This window comes from Sapajus apella, unplaced genomic scaffold (genome assembly GCF_009761245.1).
Source record: "Sapajus apella isolate SASKATOON/1434 unplaced genomic scaffold, GSC_monkey_1.0 scaffold18, whole genome shotgun sequence".
Classification (NCBI taxonomy): domain Eukaryota; kingdom Metazoa; phylum Chordata; class Mammalia; order Primates; family Cebidae; genus Sapajus; species Sapajus apella.
In genome coordinates, this window is record NW_022436958.1 from 32,252,447 (window position 1) to 32,273,206 (window position 20,760).

General features: G+C 37.0%; 1 protein-coding gene across 4 annotated transcripts in view; it reads right to left on the reverse strand.

Annotated features, from left to right (window-relative positions):
* The window catches only part of ABCB11 (ATP binding cassette subfamily B member 11), a 115,026-nt gene that overhangs the window by 21,082 nt on the left and 73,184 nt on the right, over positions 1-20,760 (reverse strand). For all 4 annotated transcript variants that reach the window (XM_032286634.1, XM_032286635.1, XM_032286636.1 and 1 more), the window contains 3 exons: positions 15,840-16,004; positions 1,479-1,583; positions 1,227-1,388 (listed from right to left, as the gene is read on the reverse strand). In XM_032286634.1, the coding sequence (XP_032142525.1) occupies positions 1,227-1,388; positions 1,479-1,583; positions 15,840-16,004 (432 nt within the window). The remainder of the gene's footprint in view (positions 1-1,226; positions 1,389-1,478; positions 1,584-15,839; positions 16,005-20,760) is intronic.

A 20,760-nucleotide genomic window follows, 5' to 3' on the forward strand; every position in this document is an offset into this window, starting at 1 on the left:
CAAGCTCGATATAACATGATATAAATTGCTTATAAAGAGGAAAAAAACCTGGGGGGGAAACATAACTAGAGAACCCTTTAAGACATGACAGTACATGAGAATGATGTATTATGCAGTTATTAAAAATCTATTGTAGAAGAATACATAATGATGAAAATATGTTAATCTCAGATTATTTTAGGGGAAAAAAGAAAGACTGCAACACATATGCAGAGTGTAACCCGAAGTCTGTGGGAAACACGTGTACTCACACGAAAAGCCTAGATTAATTGAAAGTGAATTATTTATAGGGATTTCCCCGAATAAGAGGGTTCTATGTTCCATCGAAATTCTGCCATATCATTTTTGTTTAAACAGCCTGGGAGTTGAGATGTTCTACAGTACAGCACTATCAGTTCAGTGAGTTTTTTTTCTTCCAAGAGCCTCACAGACCATAGTACAGTTTTAAAATCGTACTTAAAAATTTTTTTCCCTTTTTTTGTTTTTTAGAGAACTTGTTAACATATTTTTTTTTCCTTTTAAGTTCAGGATTTTTAAAGATTTTTTTTCATAGAAAGTGGGTAGAGATGTTGGAAGGGAGATTTGGCTCCCTTCACTTTAATCCAAACACCTGGTTTTATAAAGGTCTAGCCTTCTCTTACACACATGTGTAAGTCCCTTGAACAAGGCTGTGGGTTTTGAGGTTTATACACCACAGCTCTGTTTACCTTAATCAGAAAGTCAGCTCTTTGACGCCTGAAAGATTCTAGATAAAAATCGTTTCTTTCCCTCAGTTTTCTGACTGGGCTCCTGCAGAGGCTGCCCAGGATGACAACTTCTCTGTTCCCAAGGCTAAACCACAGCCTGGGGTCCTGTGTGAGTAAGGAGCCTTCCCTGCCCCTTGCCTCCAACCTCTAGAGGATGGTATTGAGTCTTGTTGAAGCTGAGCCTCCGGGCCTGAAAACAGTTTCAGAAATGGGTATCAGGAAAGCTAGACTCAGAGGAAATCCAAAACCTTGGCAGATTTTGGTGCATGTCATACACTGATTCTGGGCACTGCCTAGGAGACACAGTGCTTTAGCTGCTGTTGGCAGTGTTAGAAGTGGTGAAAAAGGTGGCTTGAGGATAGATATCCTAATCCCACTAGTTCCTGTTCCATAGGAAACATGCAGGTGATTGTCAGAATGCTCTAAGGAAAGAATGCCAATACCAGTTAATATACTTGTATCTCCTCTCCTATAGCTTACCCCTTGAACTTGGGAAGCATCTGTAGCAAGTCTTGTTGTCAATGCTCCAGGGCTATTTCTGAGGTCATCAAACCAGCCAATGTCTTGCCCCAACATTGCCCTGAAACCAAATTTACGTAGCCTTTTTGTTAGGAGCTCCCCAGATTTAGCAAAGGCATATCCCTAAAACATGAATAAGGAGATTTTAGAGACATGTTAATGAGAAAAAAGGAAAAATAACAAAATCACTTACTGAAAAATAACATTTCTTACCTGTAGAAATTGGGTGAAAAGAGATACACAGCCCATTGCTACAAAAAGTAGGCACACACCATTGATCTGTGACCTTTGTTCCTCTTTATCAGGAAGTGCGAAAGTCTTGGAAAGATAGTAAGCAAAGAAGTAACTTTATTATTATAAACAAAAGACAAATAAAATACATTTAAATATTTAAAATGGATTTTTCTTGCCATGTAATTTCCAAATTCATAAAATGTACAACACCAAGAGTGAACCCTAATGTAAGCTGTGGATCTGGATGATAACGATGTGTCAGTGCATGTTCATTAATTGTAGCAGATGTATCATTCTGGTGGGAGATGTTCATGGGGGAGGCTACACTTGTGTGGGAGCAGGGGTTATGGGAAACCTCTGTATCTTCCTCTAACTTTACTGTGAATCTAAAAGTTCTCTAAAAAATGAAGTCTTTTAAATAATGGTTTCACTTTAGACATGCTAGTAATTAAACCAAAGTTAGCTAAGAATATGATGACGACGCACCCCTGTGGGGTGGAAAACCTGGTGAATGAAAACCAATGGCGATGACTAACAGAATTTTTGTCTTGTTTCTTTGCCTTTTAGGCAATCGTGTTTGTTTTTCATTGACAGAGATGAAAAGGAAGAAAGGAAGGAGGGAGAGAAGAAGGAAGAAAGTAAGCAAAGAGGGAGGGAATGCGAGAGGGAGTCAGAAAAGAAAGGGGGAAGGAAGGAAAGAAGGGAGGGAGGGAGGGAGGGAAAGAGGAAATTGAGATCTGGAAATGTTATCTGGGACAAAACTCAAAGCAGTATTAACATTTTGACCAATGTTTTTCTCAATTACTAGAGGAAAGAAAAGATGACTTTCACTCAGGTAATTTGTCAGTTAATTAGTTTTATAGAATATACATCATTAAAAAAGAAACTATCAAAGCATTGACTGGCATTGTCTTAGGAGAGAAAAAAAATTCATTCATCCGATATTGAGGTTGTTGTATCTAAATCACCAGAAGTTGAAACATTTCCCCACTCCCTAAAAAACTATAGCAATTGTTAGGGAGAGTTTTTAGTCTATAAATTGCACTCTAATATATTCTGAATTTACAGATATTTGTTCAAGTAACTGATTGAGGATCTTGTTGCAATATGAAGAATAAAAGAACATACTCCAATGACATTGCCTTGTGATGAAATGGATTTTGAGCATAACAGAACATTTGTAATTCAGACCAGGTGAAATAACTAGGAAGTTCAGAAGAAGTATGCATTAGAGAGCTATACAATACATCTTTATTCATTTTCCTGAATTAATTTGAGTCATTAAAACAGTGTCAACAAACAGTTCCTCAAAGGAAACCGTTTATTCAAAAATATTTACTAAGTACCTACTATTTGCCAAATAACTCTCCTTGGAAACAATATGTACTACTCCATTAACAAATCCTTTTTCTGTAAAGCAAAAGTAACCTGTTCGAATTATCACAAATTACAAAGTGGGTAGGAGGGGTTCTAAATTAAAGAGATTTTACAGTTTGTAGAATAAAGTTTCTAGGGCTTTCATGGTGCTTAGTACTGGTTAAAGTAGGTTCAGAAAACAGCACAGTAATTCTTCACAGCATAGCATAATTAGTAAGTTTACAGAGTCTAAAAATTAAAGAATTTAAAGATATCTTTCAAGTTGTTTTTTAAAATCACTATACAAATACCCTGAAACCCCAAACTGCAATGTCACAATTCCCATTCCTTCTTAAGGTCAGCTTTTATAACTATGGTCTACAGAACTGCAGATTTTCCTGTTTAACTCTTATAGATGGGAAATGAAGCCCAAAATGTCAAGTTTACTCAAGTTCATTAAGCTAGTGGTTATAACTGAGTAAAAAAATGCCTATTTTTTGGCTTCTGGTGCAGTGGTTTTCTTCGTGCTCTTTTGGCTTTTTGTATTAACTACCTTCTCAGTGTTAAAAAAAAAAAAAAAAAGAACATTTAGCTATATTAAAATCCATACAACTGTCCAGTTCAAGATTGGGCATCTATTTGTAATTTTTTTTCACAAAATTCTGCTCCAAGAGTTCTTTGTATATTCTTATTGTTGAAATGCAACCCAAAGGGCTATCCATCCACAACTTCCTCTATTCTTTGACTAGCTATAGTTTGGGTACGCATCTTTGCCATTTTTTAATGGTAAGTTTGTTTAAGGAGAAAACTAACATTCATTCACCGTTGCTAATGTGCCACATGTCAAAATGCGTGGATTGACCTGCTCTAACTTAAATTAGGAATTGTGATTCTCAAAAGAACTCAGTGAGGTAAATTTTCTTGCTCCTTATACAGACGAGGAAAGTAAGTTTCATCAAGGATACATCACTCACCCAAATGTATACAGATAACACAGAGTAGAGACCTACTACAAATCCAGAGCTGGCTGACTCTCACATCCATTTTTTTCCCAGCATGCTACATCCCAATTGTTGTGCTTGGAAATTGGCACATTTTCCACATCAAATAGACACAGGGAAAGTGAAGCAGATAAATTATGCCTTATGTGTATATTATGGCTTAGCTAGATTGGCAACTGGGCTCCTAATAAGGCCCAATCATTTGCTGGGTCCATTCCCACAGTGTGGTCTTAATATACCAAATGGGCATACTGTGCCCTTTAGGTATGTCAGAAGGAAAATAGAGCAATTAGAGCGATTAAAAACAGACTCACAATTATGCCCTGTGAGATGAAGCATCATGAGTTTACTAATGAACACATGATAATTATGCAAAGAGACAACCTACTTTACCAGAGAGGAAAAATAGTGGTTTGTTCAAGCATCATTCTCCTAGAAAATATAACCCTGCGAGAACATGAACGATGAGCAGACTTTGGATTTTACCAGCTAGATGCTGCCTACTCTGGTCCTGCTGCTTTTAAGTGAGAAGCCCAATAGCTTCCTGTAAGTTCATCTTAAGATTTCTGATTGTTGCCAGAAGACACACAGGGAATATCATCACCACCAATGACAGAGCGGTTGCTCAAGAAGGACAGCAATTATAGTTGAAGTTTTTTTTTTTTTTAATTGGCCCTTTCATGGACCACTAGAGCTGGAAGATATCTTAGAGATCATTTTTGTAAATCCTTCATTTTATAGGAAATGGAGAACTGGAGAAGAGGTATGAGGTGACCCCAGGGCACACAGGATGCAGTAAGTAACTGGAAGAGCCAGTTTCAGAAGATCTGCCGACAGGAAAGTCAGAACTCTCCACAGTGCTCATATGAACAGCTTGGGTGGAGTTGGGTGAGTATATTCTTTACTCTGCTTTTATAAGAGAGATAGGAATAATCAGCAGAGAAGCTGACATTTTGGATTTCTTTTAAAAGCAAACGTCCAGGACATAGGGTTTGATTCTTTTCGATCCAACCCTATTCCCTACACCTTCTACACTAACACTGCTCAGTGAGATGCATTTCTCCAGCTCCTCCCTACATTCACACCAGCTCTGTGCAAGCAACACACAAACACACAAGGATTTTCTTGTCCTCCTTTATGCCCAACAGTAGCTACAATGCCTGGAAAAAACTAGGTGGTAAATAAATACTTGTTGAATGAAGGGTGTTTTTTTTTTGTTTGTTTGTTTAATGTTTGTCTTCCTCACAGACTGAAAAGTCCCATGGGGAAAGCACCATAACTGGCACGCATTCACCAGTCCTCAGCAAGATGTCTGTGGGAGGCAATCAATACAGATCTGCTGAGGTAATAAAAGATGATTCACTTTATATTTGGATATTGTACCTACTAGGAAATTAAGAAGTATAAATTATTTCAAAGATTTTCAGCATAAAAGTTTATGGCACCACATAACCAGAAATTCAGTTAACCAAAGTTGAAGGTTTGGGTGTTTCCAATTCTCTACCTTTCTGAAATTAATGTGGTTTCTTCACTTACTACAAGGGGGCAATGTGAAAACTACAGTGGTGGCTGAGGCCCTCCTTACACAATGGACTTGATTTTGTTTGAGGATTATCCAGGTTTTTCTATACAACTCATGCTTGTGCGGATATTTTTATAGTCAGGAGTGGTGACAGGAGAGAAAGAAATGGAGGAGAGAACTAAAATGTAAGCTTTTATCATTTACTAAGCAATGACAATGTGATATGTTGGCAAATTCTACAGGAAACCTGGGCTCTAGTCCTGGCTCCATCACCTAATGGCAGTGTCACCTGGAACAAGTTAATAGTTCTAGGTTTCTTTCCTTGTTTGCCACAAAGGTTTTATGAGTGTATGCGTGTGTGAATTTCAGCTAAGCAAACACGATCACATTTGTTTTAACTGCTTCTTTTTTAAAATTAACTTTAAAAATGTTTTGTACCTTTAGGGGATACAAGCACAGATTTCTTACCTGCATATATTGCATAGTGGTGAAGTCTGGGCTGTGAGTGTGTCCATCACCTGAATAGTAAACATCGTACCCAATAGGTAACTTTTCAACCTTTATCTCCCTCCCATCCTCCTACCTTTTGTAGTCTCTGGTATCTATTATTCCATCCTGTTTGTTCATGTGTACCCAGTGTTTAGCTCTTACTTATAAGTGAGAACATGTGTCATTTGATTTTCTGTTTTTGAATTATTTCACTTAGGGTAATGACCTCCAGTTCTGTCCACGTTGCTGCAAAAGGCAGGATTTTATCCTTTTCATGGCTGAGTAGTATTCCACAGTATACCATATTTTCTTTATCCAATCTTCTGTTTACAAAATTCTGTATGTTTGCTATTGAATAGTGTGGCAATAAATATATGCATGCATATATGTATGCAGGTTTTTTTTGGCTATAATGGCATCGTTCCATTTGTATATGCCCATGTGATAGTTAATTCTGAGTGTCAACTTGATTGGATTGAAGGATACAAAGTATTGATTCCCTGAGTGTATCTGTGAGGGTGTTGCCAAAGGAGATTAACATTTGAGTCAGTGGGCTGGGGAAGGCAGACCCACCCTTAATCTGGTAGGCACAATCTAATCAGTTGCCAGTGAATATAAAGCAGGCAGAAAAAAACGTGAATGAGTGAGACTGGCCTAACCTCCCACTACATCTTTCTCCCATGCTGGATGCTTTTTGCTCTTGAACATCAAACTCCAAGTTCTTCAGTTTTGAAAACTCAGACTGCTATCCTTGCTCCTCAGGCTTGTTGTACCTTGTGATCATGTAAGTTAATACTTAATAAACTCATATATATATACACATATATGTGTATATACATATACACATATATACGTATACACATAAACATGTGTACACATATATGTATATATATACATACACACTACATATATACACACACATATATGTGTGTGTATATATGTATACATATATGTGTGTGTATATGTGTATATGTTAATACTTAACATATATACACATATATGTATATATATGAGTTTATTAAGTAACTTACATGATATATATACATATATATATTTTATATATTATTATATATATTATATATTTATATATATTAACTTACATGATATATATATACACATATATACATATATCTACACACACATATATATATATATAGACATATATATATGTGTGTATATGTTATATTCCTATTAGTTCTGTCCCTCTAGAGAACCCTAATACAGACCAGCAGTGGATTACTGAATGAAATGGTACTTCTATTTTCAGTTCTTTGAGAAATATCCATGCTGTTTTCCGTAAAGGTTGTACTAATTTACATTCTCATAAATGTAAATGTAATTAATTTACCTTAATTGTAATGTAATCAATATATTACATTAATGTATAAGCATTCCTTTTTCTTCACATCTTTGCTAACATCTGTTGTATTTAGACTTTTTAATGATAGCTGTTCTGACTGGTGTAAAATGGTATCTCTTTGTGGTTTTAATTTACATCTCTCTGATGATTAGTGATGTTGAGCATTTTTTCATATGTTTGTTGGCTGCTTATGTCTTCCTTTGAAAAATAACTGCTCATGTCCTTCATCCACATTTTAATGGAATTATTTGGTTGTTGCTTGCTGAGTAGGTTGAGTTCCTTACAGATTCTTAATATTAGCCCTTTGTTGGATATAATGTTTGTAAATATTTTCTCCAATTGTGTAAGTTGTTTATTTACTCTGATGACTGCTTCTTTTGCTGTGCAAAAGCTTTTTAGTTTCATTAAGTCCATTTGTCTATTTTTGTTTTAGTTGTGTTTGCTTTTGAGGACTTTGTCATAAATTCTTTGCCTAGACAAATATCTAGAAGAATTTCCTAGGTTTTCTTCTAGTATTTTTATAGTTTCTGATCTACGTTTAGGTGCTTTATCTATCTTGAGTTAATTTTTGTAAATGACGAGAGGTATGGGTCTAGTGTCTTTCTTCTGCATACTGCTTTTCAATTTTTCCAGCACCTTTTATTGAGTAGAGTGTAATTTCTCCAATGCATATTTTTGTTGACTTTGTCAAAGGTAATTTGGTTTTAGGTATGTGGCTTTCTTTCTGGATTCTCTATTCTGTTCCATTGATCTATGGAACAATAGATCAATGTCTATTTACATTGTATGTAAATCAGTGTCTATTTACATACCTCTGTAGTATAATTTAGTCAAGTAAGATGATACCTTTAGCTTTCTTCTTTTTGCTTAGGATTGCTTTGGCTATTAAGGCTCTCTTTTTGGTTCCATGTGAATTTTAAAATTGTTTTTTCTAATTCTGTAAAAAATGACATTGGTAATTTGATAGGGATTGCAATGAATCAGCAGATTGCTTTGGGAAGTATGGTCATTTTAATACTATTAATTCTTCCAATCCATCAGCATGGGATGTTTTTCCATTTGCTTGTGGCACATATGATTTCTTTTATCAGTGTTTTGTGGTTCTCCTTAGAGAGATCTTTCACCTCCTTGATTAAATGTATTCCTAAGTATTTTTTGTAGCTACTGTAAATGGAATTACCTTCATGATTTGGCCCTCAACTAGATTGGTGTATAGAAACACTATTAATTTCTGTACATTAATTTTGTATCCTTAAACTTTACAGAATTCATTTACTAGATTTAAGAGTTTTTGGTGAAGTCTTTAGGGTATTCTGGATGTAATATTATATCATCAATAAATAGGGATAATTTAGCTTCCTCTTTTCCAATTCACATGCCTTTTATTTTTCTCTCTTGCCTGATTGCTCTGCCTGATTACTGCCAGTACTATGTTAAATAAGAATGCTGAAAATAGGCATCCTTGTCCCAATTCTTAGAATTCTTTCAACTTTTCCCCATTAAGTATGATGTTGGCTGTTGGCTTGTAATATATGGCTTTTATTATGTCGAGTTCTGTTCCTTCTATGCCTAACTTGTTGAGAATATTTATCAAGAAGGAATGATGAATTTTGTTGAAAGTTTTTTCTGCATCTATCAAAATTATTATATGGTTTTTCTCCTTAATACTGTTTATGTGATATATCATGTTTATTGCTTTGTGTATGTTGAACCATCCTTGCATGCCTGATATAAATCCCACCTGCTCATGGTGTATTATCCTTTTGTTGTGCTCTTGGATTCAGTTATTTCGTTATGGGTTTTTACATCTATGTTTATCAGAGATATTGGTCTGTAGTTTTCTGTTTTTGTGATGTCCTTGTCTGGTTTTGGTATCAGATGATATTGGCCTGATATTTGGTATCAGATGAGTTAGGGAGAATTTCCTTCTCTTTGATTTTCTGAAATATCAGGAGGATTGGTATTAGCTCTTTTAATGTTTGGTAGAATTCAGCTGCAAATCCTTCTGGTTCTGGCCTTTTCTTTTTTTATTAGGAATTTTTTTATTACTGACTCAGTCTTGCTACTCATTATTGGTCTGTTCAGGTTTTTTATTTCTTCCTGATTTAATATTGGTAGGTTGCCTGTTTCCAGGAATTTATCTATTTTCTCTAAATTTTTCAGTTTAGTTGTTCATAATAGTCTGTGATAATCTTTTGTATTTCTGTGATATCTGTTATAATGTCTTCTTTTTCATTTTTAATTGTGTTTATTTGAATCTTCTCTCTTCTTGATTAGTCTAGCTAGCAGTTGTATCAATTTGATCTTTTCAAAGAAACAATTTTTTTGTTTCATTGCTCCTTTGTATTTTTTTGTTTCTATTTTGTTTAGTTCTGCTCCAGTCTTTGTTATTTCTTTTCTTCTGCTAACTTTGGGTTTGGGTTGTCCTTTTTCTAGTTTCTTGAAGTGCAATGCTAGGTTGTTAATTTGTAATCTTTCTACTTTTTAATGTGGACATTTAACACTATCAGCTTCCCTCTTAGCACTGCTTTTGCTGTATCCCACAGGTTTTGGTATGTTGCGTTTTCATTTTATTCATTTAAAATTTTCTTCTAATTTCCATCTTAATTTCTTCATTGACTCAGTGATTGTTCAAGAGCATGCTGTCTAATTTCTATGTATTTGTATAGTTTCCAAAGTTCTTCTTGGTATTGATTTCTAGTTTTATTTCACTGTGGCCTGAGAAGATACTTGATATGGCTTCAGCTTTTTAAAAAATTCATTAAGACTTGTCTTGTCACCTAATATCTGGTCTATCTTCCAAAATGTTCCACATGCTAATGAAAAGAATGTAGCTGTTGGGTAGAGCATTTTGTAAATGTCTGTTAAGTTTGGTTTAAAGTCCAGTTTATGTGCAATGTTTGTTTGCTAATGTTTTCTGACATGAAGATCTGTCTAGTGTGTGAGTGGGTCTTAAATTCTCCACTATTATCATATTGCCCTATCTTTCTTTAGTTTTGCTTATATTTGTTTTCTGAATTTGGATACTCTGATTTTGGGTTCATATATATTTAAAATTGTTATATCCTTTTGTTGAATTGAACATTATATAATTACCTTCTTTGTCTCTTTTTTTTCTATTTTTGATTTAAAGTCTGTTTTATCAGATATAAGTATGGCTATTTTTGCTCGGCTTTGGCTTCCATTTGCATGGAATATCTTTTTATGCCTCACTACTCTCAGTCTATATATATCTTTATGAGTAAGGTGAGTTTCTTGTAGTCAGAATTTAGTTGGATTATATTATTTTATCCATTCTGCCAATCGGTATTTAAAAGTGGACCATTTAATCTACTTACATTTGTGAAAGAAAAATATCTTGGTTCCTCCAAATTATTAAGCTAAAGGGAAAAGTCAAGCAGGGAACTGCCTAGGACAAACCTGCCTCACATTCTACTCAAAGTCACCCGTCTGCTCACTGAGATAAATGGATATCTGATTGCCTCCTTTGGAGAGGCTAATCAGAAACTCGAAAGAATGCAACCATTTGTCTTTTATCTACCTATGACCTGGAAGCCCCCTCCCTGCTTTGAGTTGTCCCGCCTTACCTTTCCAGATCAAACCAATGTTCATCTTATATATATTGATTGATGTTTCATGTCTCCCTAAAATCTATACAACCAAACTGTGCTGTGACTGCCTTGGGCACATGTCACAGAACCTCCAGAGGCTGTGTCATGGGTGCACATCCCCAAACTTGGTAAAATAAACTTTCTAAATTAACTGAGACCTGTCTCAGATTTTTGAGATTCACAAATTCAAGGTTAATATTGATATGTCAGGCTTTGTTCCTGTCATATTACTGATTATTTTCAAGTTGTTGCATAAATTATTTGTTTCCCTCTTTTTCTCTCTTTTTTTTTGTCTTTGTGGTTTGATTAAATTCTGTTATGCCATTTTTTTCTCCTCCTCTTTGTGTGATTATTTTATATAAACCGTGAATTTTATATTTCCATGTGTTATTGTGATGGTGAATAATGATCTTTAGCTTCTATGTTTAAGACCCCTTTGAGCATTTCTTGTAGGTGCAGTCTAGTGGTGACAATTTCTCTTAGAGTTTGCTTGTCGGGGAAGAGCTTCATTTCTCCCTCACTTATGAAGCTTATTCTGGCAGAATACAAAATGCTTAGCTGACAGCTTTTTTTTTTTCCTTTCAGCACTATGAAAATTCCATCTCATTCTCTTCTGGCCGTAAGGTTTCTGTTGAAAACACTGCTATTTAGGTGAGTAGATGCTTTACTCTTCCTAATTTAAAAATTCGTTCTTTTACTTTGATTTTAGACATTCTGAACATAATATGTAATGATGAATTACTTTTTGCAATGTGTTTGCCTGGGGATCACTGGACTTCCTGAACTGGATGTCTAACACTCTTGATAGACTTGGGAAGTTCTTATTGATGATTTCCTTAAATATGTTTTCTAAACTTTTTGATTGCTTTTCCCTTTCAGGAATACTGATAATTCATAAGTTCAGTATTTAGTCCAAATTCAGTCACTGTATTTAGTCCAAGACATCTCAACGGCTTTGTTTATTCTCTTTATTCTTTTTTCCATATTTTTGTCTGTATTATTTCAAAAGACGTGTGTTAAAGTTCTGAAATTTTTACCTCTACTTGGTCTAGTATATGATTTAAGCTTTAAAGTGTATTTTGTATTTCCTTCAATAAATTTTTTAGTTCCAGAATTTCTGCTTATATTTTTAAAAAGATATTTATCTCCTTGGTAAATTACTCATTCATATCCTGAATTGATTTTCTAATTTATTTCTATTGGTTTTCAGATTTTTCTTGCATCTTATTGAGTATCTTTAAAAATCAATATTTAAAATTATTTACTTGGCATTTCAAGAAATTCTTTTTGATTGGTATCTGTATTAAACCATTCTCACACCGCTATACCAGAGACCGCATCATTTCTGAAGAAAAGAGGTTTATGACTCACAGTTCCACATGGCTGGGGAGAACTCAGAAAACTTATAATCATGGTAGAAGGAAAAGAGGAAGCAAGGCACATCTTCATATGGCCAAAGCAGGAGGAAGAAAAAGTGAAAAGGGAAGTGCTACACACTTTTAGCAGATCTTGTGAGAGCTCATTCACTATCATGAGAACAACAAGGGGGAAATCTTCCCCCATGATCTAATCACCCCCCACCAGGTCCCTTCTTCAACATGTGGAGATTACAATTCAATATGAGATTTGTGTAGGACACAGAGCTAAACCATATTATTCCACCCCTGATGTCTCTAAACGCACATGTCCTTCTTACATTTCAAAACACAATGATGCCTTCTCAAGAGTCCCCCAAGTCTTAACTAATTTAAGCATTAACTCAAAAGTCTAAGTCCCAAGTCTCATCTGAGACAAGGCAAGTCCCTTTCACCTATGAGCCAGTAAAATTAAAAATAAGTTAGTTATGTGTCTTTATGGGTAAGGTGTGCCCAAGGTACAATGGGGGTACAGGCATTGGGTAAATGCTTCTGTTACAAAAGGGAGAAATTGGCCAAAACAAAGATGATCCAGGACTCATGCAAGTCCAAAACCCAGCAGGTCAGTCATTAAACCTTAAAGCTCCAAAATAATCTCTTTTGACTCCATGTCTCACATCCAGGCCACACTGGTACAAGGGGTGGGCTCTCAAGGCCTTGGGCAGCTCTGCCTCTGTGCCTCTGCAGGGTACAGACCCCAGAGCTGCTTTCAGGGGCTGAAGTTGAGTGCTTGTGGCTTTTCCAGGTGCACGGCGCAAACTCTCAGTGGATCTACCATTCTGGGATCTGGAGGATGATGGCCTTCTGCTCACAGCTCCGCTAAGTAGTCCCCCAGTATGGACTGCATATGAGGGCTCCAACCCCATATTTCCCCTCACTTCCCCTCTGAACTTCCCCTCCAACCCCATATTTCCCCTCTGTACTACCCTAGTAGATGTTCTCTATGAGAACTCTGCCCCTGCAGTAGACTTCTACCTGGACATTCAGGCATTTCCATACAACCTCTGAAATCTAGGCAGAGGCTCCCAAACTTCAAATCTTGCCTTCTGTGCATCAGCAGGCCCAATATCATGTGGAAACTGCCAAAGCTTGGGGCTTACAGTCTCTAAAGTGGTGGTCTGAACTGTACCTTGGCCCCTGTTAGCCATGGCTGGGTGTTGGAGTGGCTGGGATGCAAAGCACCATGAACTGAGGCTGCATAGAGCAGAGAGGCCCTAGGACTGGCCCACGAAACCATTTCTCCCTCCTAGGCCTCCAGGTCTGTGATGGGAGGGGCTGCTGTGAAGGTTTCTGAAATGCCCTGGAGGCATTTTTCCCATTGTCTTGACTATTAACATTTGGATCTTCTTAAGCAAATTACTGCAGCCTTGAAGTCCTCCCTAGAAAATGGGTTTTTCTTTTATACCACATGGTTAGGCTGTGAATTTTTCTAAACTTTTATAATCTGCTTTCCTTTTAAATATAAATTCTAGTTTCAGGTAATTTCTTTGTTTATGCAAATGAGATTGGCTTTTAGAAGCAGACAGGCCACATCTCGAATGCTTTGCTGCTTAGAAATTTCTTCCGCCAGATATCATCTCTCTCAAGTTCAAAGCTCCACAGATCTCTAGAGCAGGGGCACAATGCTGCCAGTCACTTTACTAAAGCATAGCAAGAGTGACCTTTACCCTAGTTCCCAATAAGTTCCTCATCTCCATCTGAGACCTCCTCAGCCTGGACTTCATTGTCCATATCACCATCAGCATTTTGATCAAAACAATTCAACAAGTCTCTGGGAAGTTCTAAACTTTCCCTCATCATCCTGTCTTCTTCTGATCCCTCCAAACTGTTCCAATGTCTGCCCGTTACCCAGTTCTAAAGTCACTTGCACATTTTCAGGTGTGTTTATAGCAACCCCACAAGTTGCTTGTTCCAATTTTTTGAATTTGCTTTTGCAGGAGACAATTTTTTCCTGAATATATGTATGTTGTTGATTAAGATGCTGTGGCTTTGATTTTGGGTTCATATAGAAGTGTGATCTTTGTATGATTCTACTCTGAGTCTGTTCATGACTGAGTCTCAACAGTAGCCCACAACAAGGTGGCAGGGACCCTCCCAGGGCTGATGGGAGTATCTGGTCTCCCCTCTCCCTCCCTAGAGCAGTGCAGAGGCAGCACATGTCTGTATATCCCTGGTATCTAGGCTCTCAAAATGATGCATGGCTGAGGCTGCTCCAGGATCAGATGCCTGTGTGATTCTGTGTGGTTTTTCCCTTCTGGAGCAACATCTCTGTGCAATCTTTAGGCAGCTCTTCTTGTCAGGCACAAGACCCTAGTGGTTCAAGGATTTATCCCATGGCCAAGATTGTAAAAGCCCATTTTGGAGCCCTGGGGGTTTCTCTATTATTGTTTGCCCACATACAAAAGCCTCTTGTGGCTCTCAAGCAGTCCCTAACTGGGTATCCTGCTTTGAATCCTCTCCTTTCTTATTCTTGGTGCTTTCCATCACTTCTTTGGTGAATCCTAATGTTCTCGCCCAGATGATCTATTCTAGACCTGGTTGTTTAAAAGTTTGCAGTCTTCCCCCTTCGCCCTCTCTTCCTCCTGCTTTGGCCATGTGAAGGCTTGCCTTGCTTTCCATTTGCCTTCTGCCATGATTGTAAGTTTCCTGAGACTTCCTCAGCCATGTGGAACTGTGAGCCAATCAAATGTAAATCTACTTACTATTGTGATTTCTCTTCATGGAGAGACACATACTATCTGCATCTAGTCAGCCATCTTTCAGTACTGTTTCCATGATCAAATTTTAACACTAATCTTGCAATGGCAAGATTTTGCCAGAACTTGGCTCTATAGTTACACTGGCTGAATTTGAATCCCAACTCCACCACTTGCTATCCTAAGTTCTCAGTGCCTTGGTTTGCTCCTTTGTAAAATAGGAATAATAAGAATACCTACCTTAGATGGTTATTAGTAAACTTAAATGAACTATTGTACATAAAGTGCTTAGATATTACCTAATAAATGTTCATAGTTATGACTATAACAATAAAGTCAGATAGAGAATATAAGAAATTCTAGGAAGTGAAAAATTACAATAAGCTTATTTTTCATTCATGTCTCATTTACTTCCCTCTTTCTTTTTCTGCTTCTCATCCACGTTCCTATTTCAATGGTACAATCAATAGAGAACTATACATCAAACACTAACACCTGCTATGTAAGTTAAACTTTGTACCTCTGCTGTTCAACAAGATCAAAATTTCCCTAAAATCCTTTTGTATTATTCAGTGAATCCGCTTTGCGTTTTGATTAGGTTTGGTGTGTATTACCAGATAAATTGCCCTCTTCTAACACAAAATTTTCAGTGACAGTACCATTTTTTTTAGGGTGCAATGATTCTGAGTGCCCTGCCAACCCAAATGAGAGTGTACAACTTTGCCTTCTTACCTTCTGTGTGATAGAGACGGGGGAAATTTTTCGTTATTTAGAGATGAGAAAAATGAGCTAACAGAAAAGAGCTAAATACTTTAAAACAAGAGCTGACTTATCAAAATAAGAAAACAAAAAGCATGAGAAAAAGAAAGCTAGTCCAGCTGTGTACTTACCCCAAGAATCTGGCTGAATAAAAAGGCATAGAAGGGTGTGACCGTCCCATTCACAGCTGCACCCACAGACCCTGCCACCATGTAGGGCCATTCTGGAGCATTGAATTTCAGAATCCTCCTAACTGGGGCAGGTTCAACTTCTTCCTGCACAGGTACATCCTTGTCCTTGAGCAGAGAGCAGGTTATATCAATCATCCAAAGGTCCTCAAAACATTTTGCATGTACGCTTTTATTATATAGCAGATAACTCTTTGGCATTCACAGATTTAAGAGTGATGGTTTGATCGGTTTTGAGTGACCTCAAGGGTCTATGGGATGTGGTGGTTTGCTATTTTTCAAGGCACAACTTTGCACGAAGCCATTGCGGTGGCTTTAATGAAAACTGAACCCAGGAAATACTCATCTGAAGGTGAGTTTATAGTTCTCATTTCATGATCACATTTGTATTAACTCTCAGAGAGTAATAAATTTGTTGGATCTTGGAGAAAAATAACTTCCATAAAAAAGAAAACCTTTGCTATGGCTGTATTTATACCTGTGAGGACTTGTGAAAATTTCAATGTTTTTTAAAAAATGTCAAGGTTCTATAATGTAGTAATGGGCTAAAGCTCTAAGGCAGGCCAGGATATCTGAAATAAGACAAAATAATTTTTAAAATGTATTAAGTGGTGTTAACAGTTATCATTGACATGTTTTCAGTAAGGTTTTCCTGTATTAGTACCCAGAGGTAGTAAGTAGTACTCCATTTGGATTTCTAAGTTGCACACTATCTTCTCACAGACTGTGACACCAGGCTGGCATAGGTTGCCTAGAGCATTCATTTGCACTGGCTCCCCAACCCAACCCCCAGTTCCCACAAGGCAGTGCAAAGAGGGCCAGATGATACCAACAAATGAAGTGAGTGTTTTAAGAGAAGAATTCATCTTGTTTAAAAAGAGTGAACATTCATCAGCATTTCCCTACTCTGATCTCTTTAGTTGCCATTAAAGTCAGAGCTAGTGAATTTTTATCCTCTCAAAGGTAAATATTATGTATGGAACTCCATCATGTTTTTGGGCCATCATTTTTCCTTGCTGTGGATATTACTCATGCTTGATCTTAAGGGTAATTTATTTACTAATTTGTTAAATTTATTACCCACTTCATTTGAGAAAGGATTTTAGGTAGCTTATATAGATTTATATTGATTTTTAAAACATTTTCTATTAACATTTACTATAGCTTATTGACTATAGCAAAATTTACTATAAAGCTTAATTAGTACTCTCTTTCATTGACGTAGTAATTTACTCTTTAGTGAGCTGAATAGCAGGGATAGACAACAGCAAGGATCTTCAAAAGCTTTCCCTTTGTTTACAAAGTCAAAGACTACATTCAATTTAAATGAAAGCCTGGTGTCATACCCATTTCATTACAGTTGTAAGTCAAATAAAACGAGGGAAGGCAACTTGGGCTGGTGATGAATTTGATACTGCCTCCACTTCAGGTTCTCTCTTGGCCTGCTCTCACCATTTGTGCTTTGTCATTACTGCTCACTCATGCAGTAGGTCCCAATTATTTCACCTGTGACAGCTTACTAGCTCTAGGCAACCTATGCCAGAAAGGAAGAAGGGTGCCTGGGAAAGCATGAGTATAAAAGGCATAGAAAGAATGGAGTTCTTGGATAAGGCCTTTGTGGCCACCAGTAAAGTATATCACCAAGTGCTCTAGCTCTCTGGACCTCAGTTATTTCATCCTTAAAATGAGAGACTTGGACCGAGTAATTCTGGGGAGACAATCTCTCTGGGTCTTCCATGTTTCTGTACATCTTGTGAACAGAGGTGGGTGTTTGCACAGTAAACAGTTTTGGAGGACAAAGAAGGTGTCTTCATCCCAAGTGAAGTGCAAACCTTACTGCCCCAATCTGCCCATTATGAAAGAGTTGGGTTCCTCAAGCCTGGGATTCCTCTCGTTTAAAACACTCACTCCTTTTGTTGGTATCATCAGGCCCTCTTTCCACTGCCTTGTGGGAACTGGGGGTTGGGTTGAGGAGCCAGTGCAAGTGCTGAACACTGGCTACTGCTATTGCTATGAGTATTAAAGTCCTTTGTCTCTGATTCAGAGTGCTTGTGTGACAGAGCAAGACCGTGTCTCCAAAAGAAAGAATATGAACACTGTGATTCAGGATGTTCGTGTATTCTGCCAGCATCATGAAATTGTGTGAGACTAATTGAAGAGTTTGCAATAGAGCAAAATATTCCAACTCTTCACTGTTCTAGACAGTGGTTGGCATCCAGATCTGGATGTTCTCAGATTCCTGTGGGATGATGACTGAAAAACCAGATTCCTGGATCATGTCACCAGAATTCCAATTTAGTAGGCCTAACTGTGAATCTCTGTCTTAAAAAATACTCCTCAGGTAATTCTGGTAATCAAAGTTCAGTTTGTGAGAACCCCAGGAGTATCCGATCTCCAAGGCTCCTCCCACCACTAAATGGCTAGGATCTATAATATATGTTTTAGATGTGCCAGCTTTTCTGTATGTACCATCAAAGGGTACGCTTGGGAACTTATGAAGACTGCTAGCACTCATTAAATTCTGCAGCTTTCTTGTGACACTGAACACCAGCATTTCCTGGAACCACTGCCCCACAGGATGGTCTACCCCCAGCCTGACATGACAGAAATTTTCCCAACCTTCTGATACCTGAAGGTATCCTTAACCCTAAACAACACCACTTAGGACACCTAAAAGCAACGTAAAATAATTCTTGTCTAGTGGTTTTCATTCCAAAAGAAACTAACAAGAAATACAAATTAATTAATTTGAATAATTTTATTTGGTTCCTCTACACTAAAAGTTTGACTCTAGTAACCCCCCAAAATGCAGCTGTCAAGCTTGAACGATGCAAAAACTAGAAAATCTGTCCCTAAATATCAGACTGCTGCTTGCATTTTATTTGATTTCTCTACTAAAAGAACAGGAGAAGAATACAAGAAAAAAAAATATAACTAAAGGCATTCTGTAAAGAAATATTTTCCCTCTGATTTTGTAAAATTAAATATAAAGAGAAGATTAATAAATTAACAGCAAATTGTAACTCATAGAGAGGTAAAATTATAAAATTTGTATGTGTTTCCTTGTAACTTTATTGTAGCACTGGCAGGTTGCATAGCATTTTTAAAAAATCACATGCAAAGAAATACCTGTCAGTAACTCCATAGCAGGGAGAGTAACAGTAGCTCTTGTTCATATTTGTATCCCCAGTGGATTATGTGGAACTTCATAGTGTGCAACCAATGTTTATGGGATAAAAGAATGAATGAAATTTTTATGTCCATGGTGCATACATGCAATAAGACATTTACTTAAAATTGCTCATCTACTATGATGCATTCACAGTTCAATGCTAGACATTGGGCTTTTCTCAATTTCCTTTCTGACATCTTCTGTGTAGGCCAGAGGAAAAATTAACCTCTGACTTAAATCTTAGGTCCTGCTTTCTATAGTTTATTACACTGGTTTCTGCATTCCATTCAACAGAGGTCTCCTGTCCTAATAATAACTTTAAGATTTGATAATAAAAGGTGGTAACTATGACAAAGGAGCAGAGATTTTTCAAAGGAACTAATACTGATAGCCATCTTTATGGGTCCCATCTCTGTCTTACCTTAACCAATGTCTGAGTCCTATCCTATAGGTTATCTGTGATGTAATTATAGATGTCTAATATTTGATTCTGACTTGATCTCATACATTTCTGCCTGGTTTTTTAGTTTCACCGAAAGAGATGCCTAAATATTACAGGCTGAAATATTAGGGAAACCCACGTTAGCCTGTGGATTTCCCTAATCCTAAACTTAATGTTGTCAACCTTGTAACTAACATCTGACCCCATTTGTAGGAGCTAAGAGTACCATTTGGAGAGCGGGGAGAAATGGGTGTAGTCCTATCTCTGTCAGCAACTAACCATGAGACCTTGGGTGAAAACACAGACTTCTCAGGAAACAATTCTAAGTTTCAGAGTCAATACTTCAGAACACCACAAGGTGGTAGTAACTTCTTTGTGTAAATCGACCTTTAGCACCGTAAGAGAAGATTTCTCAATCTACAGAAGGTAAGGTTAGGCCTTTTCCATCAATATGAGAAAAAAGAAAGGATTTCACCAAATCTTGGGCTTGTGGAATTTAGTTAAGTATTGAAATATTTTAAAGTACCAAAACTCAGCAACATTTTACCCATGCAATGTTACTTGAGATTAGAAATTTCGTAAATTGGCCAGGTGCAGTGGCTCACGCCTGTAATCCCAGAACTTTGGGAGGCCAAGGTGGGCGGATCACCTGAGATAGGGAGTTCAAGTCCAGCCTGACCAACATGGAGAAACTCCATCTCTACTAAAAATGCAATATTAGCCAGGTGTGGTGGTGCATGCCTGTACTCCCAGCTACTTGGGAGGCTGAGGCAGGAGAATCGCGTGAACCCAGGAGGTGGAAGTTGTGGTGAGCTGAGATTGGGCCATTGCACTCCAGCCTGGGCAACAAGAGTGAAACTCCATCTCAAAAATAAAAAATTCATAAGTCAAATTTTATTAACCCCTTTCCATTGTTTTCTTTTCAAAAATCAATGCTTTTTTTAATCTAAAGGACTAATAAAATTATCATACAAACTAGTGGTATTAATAGGAGACAATTTCCCTTTGGAGCTTTAGTATAATCACATTGGTTCCCCCATAATTTTTTTTCCTCATGTTGTTTTCTATCTTCCTTAACTAGAGAGAATATAAAGTCACATCTTTTAAAATATATGCTGTTCTGCATTTAATTGGGCTTAATTTTTCGGTTCTACGTGTATAATGCTGACTAGTAGAACACAATATGAAACATTTTAATCTCTGTAAAACAAGCTCCTATATTTGATTTAGATTTTCTTTGACTTAAATGG